Here is a 24,912-nt window from a genome sequence, read left to right as displayed (position 1 = left end):
GGATGCCACTAAGCTCTCTTGATCGACCGATTCTTCCGTTACTCCTTTATTGTCAACATAGTATTACCCGTTTCCTTTTATATTGGCGTCTCCGCTTCTCGTGACATCTGGTGGTCAATTCCGCATTCATAGGGTTGTCCGGATATTCAGATCTGATTTTGTCAATACCTATGTTATATTGGTTCTAGTTGCTAGAACGTTTAAATTCTTTTTCTTATTTTTTAACTCACATTCAGTCTACTTAAAGATCATCTTACTTAATATACAATTTTATAACGCTCATTTACCTTCCATGTGTTGATAACGACAATGGTATGCAGACTTTGAACTGTTTTCATGTTTCGAATTCATATATAGAGGGTAAGCGCATCTAGCGCTAGAAATGGGAAGTTATGTTCAGCGTTTGTCACTTACATGTGTGCATGAGACTGGCCTTTTAGTTACTATGAGAACGCACATTATATACACTACATCTTGAAGAATGCTTTGTCAAGTAGCGGTGAAACGGCTTTAAAATTCTTGTTTGAATTTAGTTTTCAGTTGTAGTTTCAAAGACGAGGTCCTATGAAAAAAGAGGTATGACAGGAAATAACAAAATTGTTATCACTTCCAATTGTAAAAATTTTGACAAATTTCTTTAATCATTTTACCCTGAAATCATCCACTGGTCTATTCGCATAAAAAACAATATGGGATTGTGGGTCCGCCTTGATGCAAAACACTTTTGTTTTGCATCCATCCTGACCCACAATTCCATACTGTTTACTACAGTTCTTGTTCGATACTCTCCAGTCCTCTTCGACAGTACATCACGTACGAGCCCTTGGTCCTTCTACCTGCCGGGGAAGCTGTGGAGTTCGGACGCAGGGTTTACAAGACCTTTACTCGATCTTGTCTGGGCGCGAATTTCACTGGTCGCAGCTTACAAGTCACCGTACACACTATGTCTCTTAAGTTCGGGATGTGGTGTCTTCAGTGCCGTTCCATTCGGCGTCTTCAGCTAATACTGAAGGACGATTAGGGTTTAACATCCCGTAGACATAGAGGACATTAGTGACATAACACAAGCTGTGGAATGGTTCAAGGATGGGAAGCAAATCGGCACAGTGCTTTCAAAGGAACCATCCCGGCATTTGCCTGGATCAATTTAGGGAAATCACGGAGAACCTATATCGTGTTGGCCGGAAACTGATGTGCTAACAGTGGTACTCCTGTGTACAAGCTCAGTTTGCTGATTACACAGAATATACTGTACATTGACTGTAAGGATACATTGAGCAACTTTTTCTCTGAAGTGAATTCGGCTTGAATTTGCAATTACATAATCACTTCTTTGTCACAGAATCTACACATCCTTTGAGCAGGAACTCGTTTCCACGTACCGCACAGCTAATTACATTGTCTTTCCACTGTATGCTGGTAAGATCTCGCTCGGCAATAATGTCGTCGTCCAAGTTCATAATAACGCACAGCAGACCACAGTGCAACATAACATGTAAATAAAATTCTTGAACCAATTTTTACAACTCAAAAAGAATTTATTCTTCAAACGTTTGGAGAAGCATACTATTTTATGTTGTTTGTTAAAATTTTCAGTGATTAGAAAACACAGAATCATACAGGCATAATCGTAAACAGTATTACTGTTTTCGATTCAAACTGCTAATGGTTAATTCGTTAAGACTGAGCAATGCTGTTGCGGAGCGTCTGACGGCGCGGGTCCCGATGCGTGGTCTACATGTGGTGTATGAATGAGATGCGCATAAACCAAAGGAAAAGTAAGGTAACAGCGTGTGCAGCCGGTGGACATGCTAGAAGGTAAAATGTTAGAATTGGACGAGAGACTAAAACAGGTAGACCAATTCTTCTTAATCAGAATAAAAAAAGAACGAAAACGCAAGAAATACGTATGAACAAGGATTGCGGAAGTCAAGAGGCCTTCTCGTACAGAATGAATGGTTCTCGTGCAAGGTGGAGCCAATAAAAACGTATAGTGAAATGATACATTGGTTTACTTGCTTTTTGTAAGCTAAGTGTTCACGTTCCATCATCTTCTGTTGAGCAAGAACGGGGGAAACATTATAGGAATGTGAAACTAGTGGACGTTATTTTACCTATCTTTCTTCTCAGAGATTAATAAGACGCATAATGATGGCCCCTTAAGCAAACACCTGGTATGTGGGCCATTCAGTAATTAAATGGTTCAAATGGCTCTGAGCACTATGGGAGTTAACATCTGTGGTCATCAGTCCCCTAGAACTTAGAACTACTTAAACCTAACTAACCTATGGACAACACACACATCCATGCCCGAGGCAGGATTCGAACCTGCGACCGTAGCGGTCACACGGATCCAGACTGAAGTGCCTAGAACCGCACGGCCACAACGGCCGGCCTTCAGTAATTAGAGAGATAAGTTAATATAGAAATGAAACGGTTTGTAGGAAGGGCTTCGTACTTCCATTACTTTAGGTTGATATCACTAGGATGAGCTGACAACAGCTGACGGATCTAAATTGTTTTGCTTATAACCTCAATATTGCAGTTAACGACGGCGTGTCTACTGGAAGTATCCACATTAGTTGAACAATGTTCAGTGATACGCTTTTTATTTTCTGAAAGCGAAAAACAGTCTAAAATATTTTCTCCGATTATCTTACAGTATGGTGAAAGTTGTATGGACCGCGGAAAGTTTTGTAAGTGGGTTAGAACAGTTCAAACAGAGTCGAACCTCAATAACTGACGAGCTACGACCAGGCCGGCCAGCTGAAGTTTAAGTACAAAATAAATTCTGTAAGTGGTCCAGATGCCAAGATATCAAAGCTTCTGTAAGCACGAGCCGCTTAGGATCAGTTTCGGGTGCGCGCGAGCGCCGTTTTCCCCCCGCTCCAGGTGGCGCACTCCGCATTGGCACGTATCACTTTATTACTCAGCTGCTAACACTAGGAATCAACTAAACATACCCTAGTACATTTTCCTACAAAGTATAAGTATTCAACTGTAACCTCCATCACGAAGATCGCTGGCAAATGTTAACTGCGACCACTAAATCTTTTTGTTTATATAAAGGTGCACTGCTGGAAAACGGTCGTAGAAAAGGATTTCTTTTGAAATTGTGAAAAATATCTGCAATTTCCTCCTTTAAAGGCTATTCTTATAAAATAAAAATTGAAATAGTTTTAAAAACACCTGAAGGTTTTCGATGTTAACTTTTTGACCGTACAATTAAAAAATTGTAAAATTATATAATGGCATGGCGGCAGAACTGCTTGACACGAAATAAACGAAAAACCGTTACTGTCGAACCATCTGTGAGGATTTCACCAATTACTGGAAGAGCCTTTTTTCAAAAAATCGATTTCTCGAAAAATTAATTTTTTTAATTTGTCAAACAAGGACTTTTTTTGACTTACCTCGGGCTATACATAAAGTACATACCGTATATACCAAGTATGGGAACGTGAATGTTAACGAGTTATAGTGAACCGGATTTTTAACTGTTTCTTCGATATGTCTCGAAACATAAGAAAGTAATTGCTGATATAAAGAAGCACTGGAATCTTTTTAAGCCCTACCTCTTTCACATTTTTCGACCGCAGGTAATAAGTCTTTTATTAACAAAAACAACTTTTTTGCCATGTTTGCAATTGTGGATACAGTTTTATGAAACAGGAACTGCTTAAAATTTGATTTCCTATACGCTCAGATTTTTTTTCAGATAATTTTTGCAATCGCTTCTCCTTAACGATTGGAATATGGATGGCGCTTATACGAATATGCTGTACAACTGGCACAGAGCATACGTATGCCCTTTCAGGGATATCATCTCTCTGTACTATTGACAACGCAAAGCAACAAACATGCATAAAGGTCCCTTAGGTGCACGCTTCTAACTGAACTTCTTTTTGTCATCACAGATTCTGATCATGAACAAAGCCGAAACCCAATACGGGTGCTTAAACAAACTTGAAATCTGTATCGAACATAGGTGTTACATTTCAGTATGATCGCAGAAACATACGACGTGTGTATTCAACGCATTTTGTTAAAATTTCGGTAACCAGACGGAAGACACGAGTACTGATAGCAAATAGCTTTCTATAGTGTTCATTTACATGTGCATCCTTCGCAAAAGCATGTGAAAACGTCCAAAACTGCTAAAGCACAATAGCACAAAACTTAAACAGTAACTGGTTGTTGCAAACCATTCCTCCGTAGTTTAATTTATAGTCACGATTTTCCTTAGTCGATTATGCAGGAGATCAAAGCATACACAATTGCAACGAAATTTAATTTAATTACTTCGCGTTCAAACAAACCAAGAGGACTACTAGGGTATATGGAAGTTGAGGGCATATTTATCATAGGATTCAAATGAACCGATTGATAAAGATGACTGCGACCAGTCGGCGTAACTAATATTAGGCTAGTATACATAGTGAGCGTATAGCAAATTATTAGAAATGGTAAAATAAATTAGCCTTTATTAGTGTCTCTGCGTGATACCGCACCGAAGGCAGAAGACAACTTGTATATCGTTAAGTTAAATAAGAGCGGTCTATGATGACATCCGACGATCCACATCGTACACCGCTTACTGCATTTGACGGTCTAGGATAACAACTAAACCAGAGAGCGATGCCAATAAAAGTTGACTGCTTGATACACACTGTGATCAAAAGTATCCGGACACCGCCAAAAACATATGTTTTTCATTTTAGGCGCATTGTGCTGCCGCCTGCTGCCAGGTACTCCATATCAGGGACCTCAGTACTCATCAGACATCGTGACAGAGCAGAAAGGGACACTTCATGGAACTCACGGACTTCTAACGCGGTCAGATGATTGGGTGTCACCTGTGTCATACGTCTGTAAGCGAGATTTCCACACTCCTAAAGATCCCTAGGTCCACTATTTCTGATGTTATAGTGAAGTGGAAACGCGAAGGGACACGTACAGCACAAAAGCGTAGAGGCCGATCTCGTCTGTTGACTGACAGAGACCGCCGACAGTTGAAGAGGGTGGCAATGTGTAACAGGCAGACATCTATCCAGACCATCACACAGGAATTCCAAACTGCATCAGGATCCACTGCAAGTACTATGACAGGCGGGAAGTCAGAAAACTTGGATTTCATGGTCGAACGGCTGCTCATAAGCCACACATCACGTCGGTAAAAGCCAAACGACGCCTCGCTTGGTGTAAGGAACGTAAACACTGGACGACTGAACGGTGGAAAACGTCGTGTAGAGTGACGAATCACGGTACACAATGTGGCGATCCGATGGCAAGCTGTGGTTATGGCGAATGCCCGGTGAACGTCATCTGCCAGTGCGTGTAGTGTCGAAAGTAAAATTCGGAGGCGATGGTGTTGTGGTGCGGTCGTGTTTTTCATGGAGGCGGCTTGCACCCCTTGTTTTGCGTGGCATTATCACAGCACAGGCCTACATTAATGTTTTAGGTTCAAATGTCTCTGAGCACTGTGGGACTTAACATATGAGGTCATCCGTCCCCTAGACTTAGAACTACTTAAACCTAACTAACCTAAGGACATCACGCACATCCATGGCTGAGGCAGGATTCGAACCTGCGACCATAGCAGCAGCGCGGTTCCGGACTGAAGCGCCTAGAATCGCTCGGCCACAACGGCCGGCTGATGTTTTAGGCATCTTCTGGCTTCCCACAGTTGAAGAGCAATTCGGGGATGGCGATTGCATCTTTTCAACACGATCGAGCACCTGATCATAACGCACGGCCTGTGGCGGAATGGTTACACGACAATAATATCCCTGTAATGGACTGGCCTGCTCAGTCCTGACCTGAATCCTATAGAACAACTTTGGGATGTTTTGGAAAGCCGACTTCGTGCCAGGCCTCACCGACCGACATGGATACCTCTCTTCGGTGCAGCACTCCATGAAGAACGGGCTGCCATTCCCCAAGAAACCTACCAGCATCTGATTGAACGTATGCCTGCGAGAGTGGAAGCTGTTATCAAGGCTAAGGGTGTGCCAACACCATATTGAATTCCAGCATTACCGATGGAGGGCGCCACGAACCTGTAAGTCATTTTCAGCCAGGTGTCCGGATAGTTTTGGTCAAATAGTGTATCCATGAAAGAAAGCTGGACGGTTACTTCACAGTTTTCAGTCAATGGTCACCGATTTTTTTTTTCTCGCACACGATGCGCGGAGACTTTTCTTACGTAAGGTAAGTAACTTAATAAAAGCTACAATAAATCATATCTTCCCGAAGAAAGGAAACAGAAGCTGTATCATTAAAATGGACAAGAAAGCGGATTCTTAAAAAAAAATAAACCTACAGTGTCTTCCCTAAAAAAATTGTATCGTTAAATCAGAAAAAACACATGGGTTCAGGAGCGGCCTACTTCTATACTTAGGTGCCATTCTCCCAACGCTGTAGCTACAGTGGAGTTCGTCTACATGGCGCTCGAAATTTGATAAACTGGATGCTGGTATAGCCCTGCCAAATTCGTCAGAGATAAGTGCTGAAATTCTACTGGCGTTATCACTTACAATTAAAACCCACTATGTAGAATTTCACGTCATCTTATCCAACGAACAAAAATTAAATACCGCCTAAGTCGGCCAAAATGTCATCTTAAGTTATTTTCAATACTACACATTAATTCTGCTATGTATACTGCTCAGCACTTATTGATTGATCTTTTTTCGATAATGATGTCTGTTATCGATTTTATGCGTTGCTATTCAGGTAGGAAGACTATCAGTGATAAGTAGTGTCTCAATAATGACAGTAACTTGCGAGGTGAAAAAAGAATTAGAATTCTTTGCGCCCTAGAGAACTGGGCCATAGCCCCTAATGACAACTTCCATTTTCCAATATCTGCAGCCACTTAAGAAGACATATGGTCCTGGTGGCTCCCCCACCTCCCTCTTCGATACAATATCATCTCATGAGCGATGGGATTACGACTCCGGCCTCGATGGCCGTATGAGATGAACACTGTAGTCCCGTCGCACTCCTTTTCCACGAGCAGCGTGTGTGAAGCGCAACAGCTTCGCCGCCGGAAATGAAAGCGACGCTATAATTAAACTAGCACAGTTCCAACTTCACCAGGTCTACTTCACACTTACCTTGCGTAACCATTATGAAAAACCTGCGAGTGGACTTTAGTGTTAGGTATGACATTCCTTCGCTCACGACTATGCTCAACGCAACTGGTTTTCAGTATTTAGTAACCAACTGTATTTTCTGTAGCGGTATCTCCATAACGAACCGTAACATTTTTAAAGTAAGAAAAGCAATGTTATAATTCAACATAACGTCGATATTAAGGTCGTCAGAAACGAAGCACTGCTTCAGATGAAGAATAGAAAAAATCGATTTTGGCCCCGACATCCATACTAGGCTTCACTTGCATCTGTAACGACGAAATTTCATCCTGATAATCAGGGATTCGAGCCTTGCTGCTCCAGAAAAAATTCATTTTTGTAACTGGAATCCCTGCAACTTTACTGCAAAGTACACTTCCAACATTATCGCACTCCAACATCCTTACGCTAAACCTGCGGCCAGCAAATCATTGCTAAGTCTTATTTTTCTTGGCGACAGTCCTTTCCTGTAGCATATCCGCTTTCGAAACTGTGGTACGCTTCCCCCCGTTTCTTGTATTAAGTACCTTCCTGCCCTTGATTGCTGCCAAGCATGCTGCACACCGTAAGAACTTTTATGATTTTGAATTACAGGAGCTGTAGGGGAGCTGCTTAACATCGTTCTATGCGTTTCTCAGTTTTGTATTTGCAAGTAGCATGTATCTGAACCGGAGTGGAGCTGAGAATCTAAACACCGTTAGAAGTAGAACCCAAAGCTGTCGGCGAGTGTGGTTATTTTTCTTGTTCGGAATGGAGACTTCATATTCCGTCACAACTGGACACTTCTAATGAGCATAATTTATGACAGTTTCAGAAGATGAATAGTTAAAACTTTGTAATTATATGTATCACAGAATCAAACGTCTGTATGTCAACCTGTGCGAAGAAAGGAAGCAAGACTGGGCTCTGACGTTCCGTCGACGAATAGGTCATCAGGGGCTGGGCACAATTTGTGACTGAAGGATAACGAGCAAGAAAGTCGGCGTTGTAATTTTTAAAGGAACCATCCCGGCATTTGTCTAAAGCGACTTTGGGAAGCCAAAGAAAAGCTAAGTACGGCTAGCTGGTCGGCGATATTAACTACAACTTACGAATGCGAGTCCGGGCGTCTTACCAACCAGCCAACTCGCTCGGTGTCCCAGGAGAAATGATCAATACTCAGGGATATCACAGGAACACTCATTTGAAGCGAAAAACTTCATATGAACGTACGCCCCATTCCGAATTGTTTCCGAGATAAAACACATTTAACGTACACTGTTTCTGAGCTAGTGGCGCGCAACTATGTGTCTTATCCACCCAAGCTCTTTGACGATGTTTTCTAGCCGAACTTTCATCGCTGCTTGCATACCATTTGCTCGGGATGTCTTTCTGCCATTAAAATAGCTATCAGATTTTTATTTATAGGGTTGAATGAAGTCTGAGTTGTACAAATGAAAGGTGAATACGCGAGATTAATTGCCTGGACGTATCATGGACGCTGCTTCCCTCATTAGGGAAGTACGGAGGCACGCAAAGACGCAACGCAACATGTTCTCCCAAACGTTCACAAAGTCGCCTAAGTTTTAGCGGTGGAATGTTCGAACATGTATTGTGAACTGTACAACAGCCGTAATGTGACGTGTACATTAATGTTTAGAAGTGAATGTGTTAAAATACGTATTCTTCAACTGGTACTTTGTAAAACACGTCGTCTAATGTTTACTAATTACTGTACATATGTAAATCTGACACTGTATTGAATAATATAGAAAATAAATAACAATGTGTATTCGGAATTGAGCACATGTTCATGCGAAGTTTTCTGCATCAAATGATAGTTGCTGTCATATCCGTGAGTACGGACCATTCCTCCCGGTATACTCCGTATATATGTGTGGTGGTGGTGGTGGTGGTGGAACTGACAGAAAATAAACTTAACGAGGTATCTATAGAAAATACTTAGCGAGGCACCTTACACCTTTTATAGGAACCTGATTACTCTACTTTTTGAAGACTAAGTCTGCAAAACTTTTCTTCCTACAAAAATTAATGCTAGGAGTGATCCTGCCTATCTTACAAATTCATGATTTAGACTGTGATTAGGACAAGAAATCGACTTCCATTCATTTACCTCCCCAATATGAAATAACAAAAACATTTATTTGCAATTTCTGCAACCAGTCACTCTTTTACTTTTGTTTAATTTAACATAATATGACACATTTCGAACAGGTTCTGTTCGTCTTCATGCGTTTATACATACATACATACATACATACATACATACAGAGAAATGTTACTTAAAAATAAACCATCTTAAATTAGATTAACCTAGAACTCTTTGTCCATTGTTTGTTACTGTAGTGGCTGGTGTGGCATTTGGGAGGGGGGAGGGGGACAGTGGATGGCCAGAAATCTGCGTCAGTGATGTCTTCTGCTGTTTTTTTTTTTCCCTCCTTGTGGTTCACTATGTATGGTACCACAGCCTGTATAGGATGCAGACAGTTTTGCATCAGTTGTGTGTTGCGAAACTGTCATATAAAAGCCCTTCACGCTACATTCGCAACACACAACTGATGCAAAACTATCTGCATCCTATACAGGCTGTGATACCATACAAGTGAACCACGAGGGAAAAAAAAAGGCAGAAGACATCACTGACATCGATTTCTGGCAATCCACTGCCCCCCCCCCCCCCCACACACACACACAAATGCCACACCGCCACTACAGTAACAAACAATGAACAGAGTTCTAGGTTAATCTAGTTTAAGACGGTTTATTTTAAGTAACATTTCTATGTATGTATGTATGTAGAAACGCCTGAAGGTTAACAGAACATGTTCGAAACGCGTTGTATTGTATTACGTTATAACAAATATAAAACAAAAAATAAAGTGACTGGTAGCAGAAATTGCAAATAAATAATTATCCTACACAGTCACGGTTCACAAACGTAGCCATTATGGCCGAAAATAACAAAAACATTATCCTACATGATCACACAAATATTTAATTGTTCAATCAATAGCTTGAAAAAATATTTTCTATTCCTTTGAGTGAGAGGTTTAGGACTGTGAGGAAGGGGCGCTAACTACGGTATAATTCAGATAAGCAGACAATTGGTCACAGCATGTGAGCCGTAACTTCCTTCCAAAGAAGGGCAAGTTGTACAATGTGGCACTGTAGGAAGAGTTGTTTCAGTGTGAGTTTCCTTCCACAGTGATTTCGATTATAGAACAATGCTATAAAGCGAACGGTATATCTTCTGATCTAGTCGTCGGGCTGTTAATTAAATTAAGGTGCTCAAACAGTGTTGACGTCTAAGAGCCTGTGAAAGGGAACAGCAGTCCAGAATACAGTTAGAGTTGAATGAGTAACGAACATAACTGGACCTAAGATTGAGTGATGCGACAGAACATATGAACGGCACGATGCACCGGCAAGTCCCTTCTGCGCACGTGACCAACGTAAGCTCTACTGCGATAGATCCTGGTGAAACACACAACCCCAACGAAAGGAAGTGGCAAATGTGTAAGATTCTTTCCGAGGAGAAAAAAGGATTTACAATGGGCAGCGAGCCAATGATTGCTCTGTTTACAGCACAGTTTAGATACTGATCCAATATTGAACCATGTTCCTAGACGAGCAAGAAGGTGTTATTTATGTGTCACTCCGCGGAAGGAGGAAGTAAAGTCACTCATCCCGTCGACGACGTGGTCATTAGAGACGGACAGTCTTGTGGAAGGAAATCGGCTGTGTTCTTTTCGAAGGAACTATCCGGCATTCTATTTAATCGACTGAAGAAAACACGGAACACCTAAAACTGGACGGGGGATTGAAACTCGCTTCTCCAGAATTCGAAACCACTGGCTTAATGGCTGGCCAGATCTGTCAAGTTCTGTCGTTTTTTGTTTCACCTATTCGTTTCACTACCTCGTTATTAGTTACCAGCCCTCCATCGCTAACATTCTGTAGCACCAGCTTATCGTCCACTTTTTACTTCCGTATAAGGTTTCATTTCAGACAAATACTTTCAGAAGAGACTTACGAACACTGAAAAGCACTACATCGCTTTGTTCTACAGAATTAATTTATTGATTTAACCGGCTTTAGGCTTATAGGGTCATCACCAGACTTTAACTGACTCTAGACGCCAAAGGAATTCCAGTGTCTGTAAATAACACAGGAAAAGACGTCACTCACTAAGATTGAGGCAGAAACATACAGTAAATCTTATCTTTGACAGTGTGGTAAACGGTAAAAAGTTACCCAGTAAATAAATAAATGAAAAGGGAACTAACAGAAAAACGTAAACACTAAACTCGGAAACTGTGCCTACATAACGGCTGACATTGGTAAACAAGGCAAATAAAAGTAGCACTTGAGAAGACTACTTCAAGAGTAATTAAAAATGGGAAGTAATGCAGAAACCAATTACAAGAAAGAATTACCAACTGCAACAACCGAGTACATGCAGTACGGAGGCAATCGCAATACGATAAAAAAAAAATCATATTGACAGTGCGTTGATAACGCAATTTAAAAGGTAAACAGTTGTAAACATACAGTATACGGGAATAAACAGGAAAACAACAACATTTGCTCCCTTTATCCTGTATTTATTTATTGTTCAACTTTTTACCTTTTATATTGCTTTACCACGACACTGTCAAAGATAACATTTGCTGTGTGTTTGTGCCTCAGCCTAGATGAGTAACATCTTTTCCAATTTTGTTCACATTGTAACACCTTTGGCGACCAAAGTCAGCCAGTCTGATGATGGCCTTATAGGCCGAAAACCGGTTACCTAAATAAATCAACCCTATAGTACATACGCAATATAGTGATTTTAGTTTGCTGTAATGCTGTTCTACCAAGAAGCGACGAAAGAAGCGTCTGGAAATTTATATTCCGACGTTACAGAATTCCTTTTTTCAGGAAGTATTTCTTGCTATTGCGTTTATATAAGCCAACATGTGGTCACCCGAGTGCTAGCGTGTCGGTACATTTCTGGAACGAGATACAGCAGTGATTCTCCATGACATGGACTCTACTATTCATTGGTAGATTTGCGGAGGCATGTGACACACGATGCCTAAGCAAAGGTTACGCGATTCCCGTAATGACTTGCTCCATGGGATGGTTTCCGATCAGAAGAATTTGGTGGCCAAGGCACCAGCCTGAGTTCACTATCATGCTCCTCACACCACTGCACCATATTCCGGCCTTGTGACTTGTAGAAGATGCTATCGCCATCGGTGAAGATGTCATGCTTGTAGGGATACATGTTTTCCGCAAATATGTTCACGTAGTCAACAGCTGTCATTTTACCTTCAATTACTATCACAAGTACGGTGGAGGTCAAGGACAATGTCTCCTATAGCGTAACACAGCCCCTCCTCCCTGCGTCCGAGACGCGGTGCACGTTTCGAGCAGCCGCTCGCCAGACACCGCTAACGACATGGTGTAACAAGAAACGTAGTTCATCAGTACAGGCGACACGTTTCTAATGATCTACGGTCCAGTTTCCGTAGACCCGTGCCCACTGCAATCGTGATTATGCTGTCGTCAGGTCAACGTGGAAACACGTGGGGGTTGTCTGCTGCAGCGCGCCACGTTAAACACAGTGCACTGTGCTCTGGGACACTTGTACCTGAACCAGCACTGTAATCCCGTTGGCCCTGCCATAGACCGCGGCATACCCTCCTTTACAGAGCGGCCAAATCTCCGACCTGCAAATTTTGCAATTAGGCGTGTACGTCTAAAACATTTCCGCCTACTCGTAGTTTCACTGTCCTCACTCACTTCGCACAGATGCTTACGACCGTAGCACGCCAATAGCTCACCAGCGTCGCCAAGATGCTCGGTCCCAGGCGCCGAGACGTAATCTTCCCTTTGTTAGTTTTGCGTATGCCAGTCGATTTCCCCATTTTCGGCCAGTACTCTCGCTAGAAAGATTCTCCAGTCACTTCTGTTCCGCTTTACAGCGTTACGAGCCCGCAATGGCACCACGCGACGTTCAATACGCAGTGGGCAGTGGTCATAATGTTTAGGATCGATAGTAAGCAAGAGCAGTGATCAGTCCACCCGAAATGAATGCTATTATCGCCAAAAGCATTGTCTTCGTATCCACTGTTAGTGTGATCACTTTTTAGAAGAGTTTAAAACGTTTCTAGTCGACTGGGCGCCGTTACAAGCTACGCAATCGACACGGTATCTCTGTAGAGATAACGCAGGCGGGCCGAGGCGAGTTAACGGATTAAGCTGGTCTGCGCAAGAGGCCAATACTACCGCACCCAAGTTCAGAAATTCAACTTAAAAGACAAGGTACATCTTTACGAGAAGGCAGCATCTCCTGTTTCAAGTCGTAGAGAACCATCCGCTTTACACCAATGATTTCTTGCGGAGGATACTTCGTGTACCACAGTCACTTCCTTTCCTGTGCCGGTTGCCAATGGTTCGCGGGAAGAACTACTGCCGGTAAGCCTCCGCGTGGGATCGAACCTCTCTAATTTGATCTTCATGGTCAGTTCGCGATACACGTAGGAGGGAGCACTACATTTGTTTACCCTTCAAGGAATGCACGCTCTCGGAACTTTAACAGTAAAGTACACTGCCATGCAGAACGCCTCTCTTGCAACGTCTGCCAATGGAGATGGTTGATCATCTCCGTGACGCTTATATGCTTACTATGAACGTGTAACGAAAGGTGCTGCCTTCACTGGATATTCTCTACTGTCTATATCAATTCCTATCTGGCACGGATACCAAATTGACGAGCAGTATTCAAGTAGTGCTCGAATAGTGGTTTTTGTAAGCTACTCCTTTGGTGATGGACTGCATTTCCTGAGGATTCTTCCACTCAATCTCTGTCTGGTATCTGCGTTTCAGCGATATATTTTATGTGGTTGTTTCACTTCAAGGACAGACGTAGGGCACAATGCCTTCTTGTACTCAAACATATATATCTCCAAAAATATTACAGCTAAACTAGTAAAACTTGAGACGATCATGTAGAACATAATGCTCGACTTTTTGTGCAATTTCTTTTTGAAAACGCGCATCGGCATACATTTCACAAGGATTTGAATTGTTAATTACCACTATTCCTTTAATGTACCTTTTCTCGTAAATTAATCAAGCAATAAAACTGGAATTTCACAGTTTACACCTGCATAAGTGAGTAGTTAAACGTATGGGACAGATTTTTGTTTAAGGTCACAGTTGCATCGAAATTAATTTTTTGGTTGTGTTACCCGGAACTGGTCTATTTTTCTCAAGTTCCAAAGGAGAACTTTTCTCCGAGAAAAGATGACTGAAAACAGCTGCACAGGATTACTCAGTAAGTAATTCTTATGAACTGCACCAAGTTTCCTGATTTTAGCTTATATAGTTACTGAGAAAAAGTATGATACAGCTCAAATATCAGTTTACAGCAGTTCGCATTTAAACTTTTTATTTCAGTTTTTGACGATATTACTGTACCTCTAGTGACTCATGCTGTCCACATCCGTGCTCTTTATTCTCTTCCTCGTCTTCCTGGAGTAATCTCCTCCCCTGCCTCCTTTGCCTGGCCAACGTTTGCTTTTTTCTTCTGCTGCCTCAGCTTTGTCCACTCACGCTTCAATCAATGCTTCTGCGTATTTTCAGTGTAAATGCACTTTCATGGAAGCCTGGTCCCTGCAGGCACTTAATCCTCCATACACTTCCACTATTGAACACCAGACAGGCATCACATACCGCTGTCTTCACAACAGTTAAGGACACAAATATTCTTTTTGGACAAGGCATCCACATAATGTGATTGTAGCTCTCATTTGTATTGTGTTTTCCATGTACACATTTTCTTCAGCAGTTCACGACAGGCTAGGTACATGAAAGTTGATTTTATAACGTCTAAAACAGCAAATGGCAAACAATGTTTGTGGGTGTATGGCTTTCCACTGACTACTGCCTGAAGATACTTGCACCACGGTATTACACAAAGGGAATGTTGAGGATTCACACTTAAGAGCAATATCTGTAACACTGTTATTTAATTCCCTGTACCTTTTATACGTGAAATTCGGTATTTCCTAACTTTTTTGAATATGCGTCCACTGTTACGGCCCTTTCGAACAAAACAGGTTAATATATGCAAAACTAAAAATTGAAATCAATTTGTAGCATGTACTATTAAAAAAATAGAATTAAAAAAGTTGTGAATAAGGGAACAAGCAAAGAGAATCTTTTTCACAGCCTTCTAGACTGATGTGCAACTCGTTTCAGTTGAGTTAACGAAACATTAACGCACAAAAAATTTCTAGCGTAGAGAACGCGTGGATCACAGCATAGTAAGTAACAGGAGGTGTGGCAGGCGCAGATGCCCAAACAAACTTTTTTAAAACATATTTCTAGCCAGAATTGTATTATGAAACTTTGCGATGCTACTCTTAAAGAATCAAATTACATAATAAAATATCGGTTTTTTCGCGATTCTTCCATTAAATCGCGACGTACTCGAACTCCTAGATATCTTATGGAAGTAACTGCTTCCAGTAATTGTTTGCAAACGTGTAATCAAATAATAATCCAGTTTTCTGTCTACTTGTACGCAATACGTTTGATTTTCTTTATGTTGAGGGTCGCAACAACTGTCATTCCCTGCACCAAGCGGCGACCCTCTGCAGGTCTTCCTGTACTTCCCTACACCTTCCTAGCGTTGCGCCTTCTCTGCACACAGCAGCATCAACGCGGAAAGCCTCACAGAACTTCCAGCGTTGTCTGCTACAGTATTTATATACATTGCGAAAAGCGATGGACCTATGTGGACTTGAGGTAATTCACTGGATGAGAGCATTCTTCCCAACAATTTACAGACGCTCTACACACTTGCTGGGTTATAAACCCAGAAGCTGTTCTAGCACGCCAGGTCGAGACAATGTATTCATGAACAGATAACATCAGCAGCATGCGCTATGAGCCAGCCACCATAGTAAACGGCAGTTAAAAAAATATTGGAAAAACTTTCGTGCGATGGTGTATTTTCATGTATCAATTTTGCACAAGTAGAACACTATAAAGAGCGGACAGTGAATCCTTACAAACATTAAGCAACGTTAATCCCGTCATTAAAGCCATCATCATATAACCGATAAATGCTTTTCCAACAACCGTAATATTGTATACGCCTTGCTTCATGACAGAACAAACATATTTCATGTTGACAGTGTGGACCACTTCGAAATGGAATGATCACAAAAGCGTATGCTTAATGGTTATAGGCATACAGCTATTTGAATCTAATTTCAGATGAAGTTGGCAAATATTGCTATTCTCACACTACCGGAGCATCAATTTCCGACTAACGCGTGATAACCAATTCACAGAACTAGTTATTGCAGGTAACTGTCTTTAAGGGAACACGATATCCGAAACTGATGTAGAATCTGTTACTTGATTATTGGAAGAGGAAGCGCGGAACGTATGTGGCGACAATGTAGAGCTCGTTAACAATGGAAACAATCCTGAACTCTACGTCAGACATAGTGGAGTTGTTTCATGACCGTCAAGAGCACTCTATCTATAATGCTAAAAGGTGAAGTTTCGCGCTCTGTCACTAGAAGGGAAATTGGTCCCGCCCGACAGACCGCCGTACCATCCCCTCCTTATGGCTTCACTGTATGGAGATGTTTGGGACCAACAAGCGCTCTCCCGGTCGCTGTCCGGTTTCTAGACCCTGGAACCGCTACTAATTGGTTGAGCAGCTGTTCGGATGCCCTCACGAGGCTGAGTGCAGCCGGGCCCAGTCCTCTCACCACGGAAAAATCCCTGGCAGTCAGCGCATGGCAGTCAGCTGCGCCGACCACTCAGCTACGGAGGCGCATTTCTATCCATAAGGGAACTCTGTCTGAAGATACTAGTCTACAGGCGAATCATAAGATTTGCTTTGCTTCTGTTTTAAATGTTCTTGTGCAGGTTAAAGGGATAGCACCTCACTTCATGAGAAGCAAAATGCATTTAATTGCAGTTGGCAGTGGCACTAATGAAAACGATTTGAAAAAGCAAGGTAGAAGAAAAACTCACAGAGTAACGTTTTAGTAATTTACTATCTCCGGCACCACTCATATTCTTGACAGTTTCAAACTACTCTGCCTCTCACATTACTGAGAATAGTAAATATCTGCACATGTTTCTTTTCAGAACGGCCCAATACTATGACCCCTGAACAGGTCTTCCTTTCGCCCTGAAGCACCACGTGTGTAACACAGCACTGTTGTTTCCTAAGTTTATGACTCCACAAAACGACACAAAAAACTCAACGTACTGCAACAACATTCATACTGTGACGACGATTTTAACCCTGTAAAATGAAATGTCTAACTTGCTCAGAACAGTTTAACAGAGGCTGTACACCAGTGTCTTCTACGTGTACGTCCCAGGAGGTGATAGCAATATGATAGCCACAGAACTGGAGTCCCGCAAAACACGGCTTTGGGCTCCATCGTGTGATCTATATTTGCAAATAATACCCCAAAAAATCCGAAAGTTACCTTTCATTACTTGCTGTTGACACTGAGCTCTTCAAAAGTGGCTCTGATCTTAATTTCATAGTAAACAAGTTGTGCAACACACAAAACTTGAGCAACGGTGTGTGAACAACTGGAAGGCAACAGTTAATCTTGACAAGACCCAAGAAATTTTATGTACTTTCAAAAGAATATCGTGAGATCTGTGTATCAGAATGAACGACACAATCTTTCTCTGGAAATAAGATAAAATAAAATAAAAAATACTTCGGCGTCCAACTCGGCAAGAGGCTGACATTTAAAAGATCATGTCACTCACATTTGCAAATGGCATCCGCCACGAATTTTAGACTATCTCCTAATAAAGGGCAACAGACAAATTATCACAACAAAAACACGAATCTTCAAAATGTCACTCCTACCGACGATTACATACGGTTCCGATGTTTGGCCGATGGCCTCCGACACTAAGAGCACCAAAGTTCAGAGAATTCAAAACAGTTTCATCAGAACTCCCACAGGTACCAGAGTTGTACACAAACCTAAACACTGACAAAATCTCTCAGATCATTCAGGCCACGTCAGTATACCCCCATTCGAAACTTTGAAATCAGTCCCTCTGACCCCACATCAAAGTTTCCCTTAATGACGACAACCATAATCTATCGTTCAGAAAATCATCCATTCAATATTTCAACAATTAACATCAATTACTCAGCATTTTCTTAACCTCACTTGTTAGACTGTATGGATACAAACAGATCCGACCCTTTGAGACCGACATGGGTTACAGATCCATCAGACAACAGTTCGGCTAGGTTGGTTCTAGACAGCCAACTTAACCGCAACTTAAGAGAAAAAAAATGTAATTTTTTGTTGTTGCAACTAGCATATTTTTCTGTCACTCTTACACTGTCAGACACGTAATATTTCTAAGCAGGTACACTGAGGTACGAAGACCTGTAATGGAATACAGTTTTTCGCATGTTGTGTTATATTTACACCTGGAACATTCGTAAATCCAAACTGGACAATGGCGTGAGACAACTATATTTTTAAATAAGTCTTTCTGATCGTGCGGGACGTACATTATCTCGTAGTTCAGTACTATGGTGCTCCCCTAATTCGAGCTATGCATATCCAAAAACTGATCATGTCAACGTAATTCCACCAGACAAAAAAGCAAAACAACGTACATGATTTCCATAATATCAATCTAGGTATCATGAGGACTAATTTTGTAAACTACCATCAAAGATTCCATCAAGCTTCAAGTGCTGCCATTTGGGAGATGCTGATGGTTACTATAGTCCATACACGCAATATAATCAATACCCGAGTTTCGATCGATCGATCGATCGATCGCTCGCTCGCACGCTCGCACACACACACACACACACACACACACACACACACACACACACAAAATTACGGACCTACAACCACTTTCATTAAAAAATAGCCTGTTATGTAATATCATAACCCTAAAGATACATCAACTGTGTTTCCTATGCGGGCAGCTTTTTACAGAAACTGTCATCTAGCAAAATGTTCGCTGGCACGTGGCTATAGGGCAAGCTTCACACTGCTATTAAAATCCAAGACGTAAGTCACAAAAAGGCGCTATTTTTGTGTGTGTCAAAGCACAGTGCTTTTGCATGTCTCAGAACAACGCACTGATCCTTTTCGCGCAGCTGCTAATGGGAACGCAGTCCAAACGATAACTACCAAACAATTGTCACCTCACACAACTCTATACAAATGTTAAACTACAATTTTTTGTTGTGCAGAGCGTCTGATTCAATCCATGAATTTTGTTATGAACAAACTACACTTACTTAGTGCACAGAGCATCTGAAAACACGAGTTACATTACATAAAAAATCTTATTTATTTCTCAATGGAGAAAGTTGTATCCTGACATATAGTTTACAAACAATGTTGATAGACGAATTGCAAACACAATCACTTTCTAAGTAAGAGAGTTTCAGGTGTTACAACTACTATTCCGTAAAAAAAGGTTTGGAACGCCGATTTGCTAGTTCAAAACTTATTAACATTTAATCCTTAAACATTATTTCTGCAAGTGATGTTGGAGCCTAAATTTTTGGTCGTAAGGAATAGAACAGGGACTATTTGTTTATTGTTTATTTAATAGGGATACGATGTGCTTATGTGTAAACTAAGCGCTCTGTACAGATGATAACAGCTTATTAAATTTGTTAACTCGTATTCGTTGGAGGCATGCTGCTGTTTTGCAGACACTGTTACGAGTGATTTTAGTAACCCGACAGAAAGCTGTTCCGGGGATTATGCGGCCGAGCTAAAAGTACATTATTCCTTTATTTAATTACGCTTAATACTGCCGACATCTGCCGAACTTGTCTCATTTACATGGATTAGTCCGGTGGTATTTCAACAACATCACGGAATGAAGGTTTCTCTGTTTTGTGTGTAGCTCTATACGGTACCTTCTAACATTTTTCTACCGTATTGCAATCCTGCTAGAATATTTAACCGAAATAAGCAGCATATTTTGGAATTTGTCAATTTAGAATTGGCAGAATCTGAGTAATTACTTCTACAGGAACAAAAAACTATTTTCTAGCTTCCCACATTCTAACAATCCCTTGTGCTCTACGACACGCCTCTTCTAACCTAACACTTAGGATTGTCGGCAGGGTGGGTCAGTGACCACTCCTACCGTTATCTTATTTAGGGAAACCTAAGTCGCAACAGCATATGATGCAACAACTTTCCATTAAATATGCAGAGTTATACTCGGAGACTATAATCAGACACCTTTCTCACCAAAAACCGTTATCATCACAGCTATGTCATATAGTTGCTCCTCGTCCACAACTGCATTCTACATCACAAGGTATCTTTGGTTCTGTAACCGAGCTGAAAATCGCTTAGTGTGTGTTTTTATTACCAAACGATACCACTGTTTCGGATAACGAAAAACACACACACACAAATCTGTTTTATATATGACATTAGGAACGTCACAATCAATATATTTGGAAGTCATGCTGCCGATTTGGTTACAGACTTGCTGCTTATGTTGGGTTGCAAAAGTTGACCTCTAGAAACATAACTCTCAGTGAAAAAAAGTATTTTATTAGACGTCTACCTCTTCAGTTCACATGTTAACTATTACACACACCTGCCGCCAAGTTCCACAACCAGTTGCGTCATATTCATGTGATCTAGAGTTGGGGGAATTACTTATCGTTAAGACACAATCATAATCTCCATTTTGTATCAAAATCTGATACACACTCATCTACTTCCGACAGTGGTCCATTCTAGCAACGAGCAGTAATTTTCAAAGAGGAGATATGTGTACCATATAATACGCGTAGTAAGGCGAAAAAGCGATTAATTAATCGTAAAAAAATGGAGTTTCTCGTCGTTGCTGGTACGCTAGCATAGTTTTGCAGCCATCCAGGTACACAGGTGCAGCTGCTGACAAATTCGAGACAGGATAGACCGTGTCCCAAGAACAAAGGCGCATGCGCTTGCTTCTCACTAAGCTGGGGGATACTACACACAGCCGAGCAGTTTGCGCATTACAGCAACATGTTGCAGATATGGACATTTATGATAAAAATTACTGGCACGTGCTGTAATGCAAACTGTTTATTTCCTTTCTGTTAAGCAGCATGTCTCAGAAATCATCTTCGCCACTGCCTTGAGCACCAAACTGAGCGAACACGTATTCCCCCACCCTCACATCTTCACCGACCATCATCCGTTCACTAAACCAGCGACAGAGAGTTTTCTCGCCCGCCCCTCCCCATTCTCTGTGTATGAAGTAAAAAAAAAAACTTGTTTACGACCCTGCACGCACAAAGATCTGCGAAAATCGTTTGAGAAACATACTGCTTAAGCAACATACACGCAATCTGTGTTTGATTAGATGTAATTTTACCAGTAAGAGATTAAACAAACACATAGAAATACGCGCAAACTAAATCCGTGAGGAATGTGTTCTCAGTCACATGAAGAATATTAGTTGACACTGATGTGCAATATCGAATACAAAAATCTTCTGTATTCGGCGCATTATGGGCGTAATAAAATGAAAATAACTCTCCAAAAGAAGGTTCGATTACACGAGTATTTATTTTAGAGACGATTGTAGAAGCTCATTATTTTAGTGCAGTTGCGGTTGGTTTGTAAAACCCCTTTTCTAAATTGCCAAACTGAAAGAAAACGCAGTTTTGCAGCTGTGTTGCTGACAATTCACAATATTGTCGCGCGCCATGAAATTCAGTAGGAAACATACTGTTGTTAATTTCAACAGAATAACTAGTAACACAGAATCAAAATAATGTGCTTGCACTACAATCTCGAGTACCTAATCATGCCGTATCGCTAAAATTCCTTTAACAATAACCACCCTCTGTCACGATATTCTTGATTCCTCTTTGTTTTCAAGGCCTCTTTCATATATATATATATATATATATATATATATATATATGAAATTTCCGGTCTTAGGTCTAAACTTTCACATACATCATAAAGTGCCTACACAATCTCTTGGACGGAAACTGTGGTTCTAAGCTATAATGTGTGCTTTAACTGCACAAAAATATCACTTCCACCTATGGATGAGTTCAACGAAAAACAAGCACCATCCTTCATGTTTGTGGGAAAACAGTAAGTGCTAGTCATATTTCATCAGTTAATAACTGTGCAAAGCTTAAAATTAATAGCAGATGGTGTTCAAACGCATTCGACTTCTAATGGTAACATTACCAAATCACGAATCAAAACATGTACCTGCGGCTTAAAACTTCTCACCAACAACTGAATTCAGAGTGGCTAGGTAGCCCAATTCTGTCGGTTCAAAACGAATCATGTTTGCACACTTTACCGAATAGTAATTACGTCATAAGCTGCAACCTTTACGGGTAACAAACGAACTACAGTGGAAACCGTCTGCTCGAGTTTACAACGAAAAAAACTGCACACGTCGAATTTATAGCCGCAGTCAAATAAATTGAATTTGCTATAGCCTAGATAGCAAAGTAATTATTTATCACCTACAAACAGTTCATCACTAGTAAAGCCTACCCCGTAGCAGCGACATCGCTGTGAATTATGCAGAAATATTACAGTTGCACGTCCATGTGGTGTATTTCGAACACAATAATATTTGGTACTACACAACCCGTATCAGCTGTTCGAAAGGCACAGGAACAAACAGGATGAGATAAATATTATTAATATAATTCTCACGCTGCAAAGAAAGCGATGTTTGTGCACTGGCTTCTGTTACTGCATTTTTGATGGTGTTTCCCCACAAAAATATATGGTAGAAGACATCGAAAGATTTCCTCCGTCATCTTTCGTGAAACTTTAATTAGATCACTTCTCCCTTACTTTCTCATTGACAGTCACGAACACATTAAAACTTGGGCACTTGCATAACATTATTCAATTTAGAATATAATCGCTCGCTGTAGTATATTGCTGCAATATCTTCTGTACATAGATAGACATGAACACACACCGGTCACTCGCGACAGCAGAAGATATCATGAAGAGTAATAAAACATTTCTAACAATAAAAAAAAGTGATTACGTCTCAGTTTTACGAGCAATGCAAAACGGAACAATGTGGCAAATTTTGTATAAACCATAAATTTACAACCTCAAGTGCCTAGCACAACTTTTTTTTTTAGTATGCATTAGTAGTCAATATACAACAGCTGCACAATAACGCGAATGTAGAACGGTGCAATAAGATAATTCCCAGAATTTGTTAGCCCTGCACATTAACATATATTCATATTTTCTTAGTTCCTGGCCTGCATTTCCAGAGACAAAATATTATTCACGAAACGAAATTGTACTTTTGTAGAGTGAAAAACACGCACGTTACTGACTCAAGAAGTCATTTCAAAGGATGTTAACTTCGTTCGTCTGCTATTAGAGCAATTTGCACTCGACGTGTCACGCAATTAGCAACGATTATCCAATGGAATAGCTAAGCTCAATGAAACAGCGAAATGACAATTTGCATGTTTGCAACACGTTCATACATTTGCCAAGATTTATTTTAAAAAAATAAAAAATATTACTCACCAGACAATATTTTGGAGCAGCATATTTCTGCAGGCAGATGAATTGCAGGGACCACTGCAGTGTATTCCTCGTTTTCTCGTAATGCACAGTAACTCCAGCTTAATTGTGTCTTAGAAGAACAGCTGACATTACACCTGACGTTCGGCTTGCTTATTATTTTTAGTACCTGCTCTGTCATCGCTAGCCTAATGGTATAACCATTCACTCAGAAGCAACATAACCATTCACTCATACATACACAACAACAAACGTACCGAAATCCTGAAATGACTTTCGTTACAAACAATAATACATGACATAAACAAATCATATGCAACGTGACATTTAAGGTTACGAAAATAACATAAAATATTAAAAAGGCATTTACGAAAGTTGGGCAGAGATACGATGTCTACCGGCACATTTTATATTAATATAAGCATAAATTATTAAAAACTCAGCAATATATACAACCCAACATAAAACCAGTTAAGGTTATACATATAACACACACAGAAACCTAACAACACACGCCATTGCTATGATATGGGGGGATAATAACACCTACTAATGCTCGTAATAACATAACCGCTTTATACGTAACACACCTATATCTTCGCGCTCTACAAGTGACACAAATGTACGACTATTTCAAAACATCTTCTCCGCAAGTTACGCTACTACTATCAGAGTTGCCATATTGGAACCCTGGGAAGCCTACTGGGCAGCAAGGTGCAACGCCATTGGCCGCGCTGCAGCCTATGCCGTTCAAGCGTAGCGGTGGCGCGGAGATTTCAAACGCAGTGGGAGCGGCGAACATGAAAACATGACTATTTATGGTCTGGATTATCTAGAATTTTATTAGAACGATACGACAAGTGGGAAGATACAGTTCTTAATTACGAGTGTTATTTGAAGATAAAATACGCTAGATACTGAAAACAGTTAACGTTGCTTTTCTTGAACTGTTATTTACCTTTTCGTGCCAGTTTTAATAAAAGCTTCTCTGCGCTCTGAGGAGTATGTGAACCTAACAGTGCATTATTACTCTCAAATGCTACTAGCTACTTAGTGGGCTTAGAATCTGAAGAGAGCCACTACTTTATGTCACTAATGCAGTCACACCCACTCCGTTATCAAAAAATAAGGGCTAAGTCTGCACACTCACCTACATTTACAACAATATACATCGTCTATTTTTA

General features: G+C 40.8%; 1 protein-coding gene across 1 annotated transcript in view; it reads right to left on the bottom strand.

The window, feature by feature from the left end:
- LOC124709369 overlaps positions 1–24,388 on the bottom strand; it is a 427,556-nt gene extending 403,168 nt beyond the window's left edge. Inside the window, exon 1 of the mRNA XM_047240833.1 lies at positions 23,732–24,388. Within this exon, the coding sequence (XP_047096789.1) occupies positions 23,732–23,909 (178 nt within the window). The 5' untranslated portion in view covers positions 23,910–24,388. The remainder of the gene's footprint in view (positions 1–23,731) is intronic.
- Between the last annotated feature and the right edge of the window lie 524 nt (positions 24,389–24,912).

This window comes from Schistocerca piceifrons, chromosome 1 (assembly GCF_021461385.2).
Source record: "Schistocerca piceifrons isolate TAMUIC-IGC-003096 chromosome 1, iqSchPice1.1, whole genome shotgun sequence".
NCBI lineage: Eukaryota > Metazoa > Arthropoda > Insecta > Orthoptera > Acrididae > Schistocerca > Schistocerca piceifrons.
Note: the sequence above shows the minus strand (reverse complement) of the source record. Positions and strands in the feature narration are given on the sequence as shown.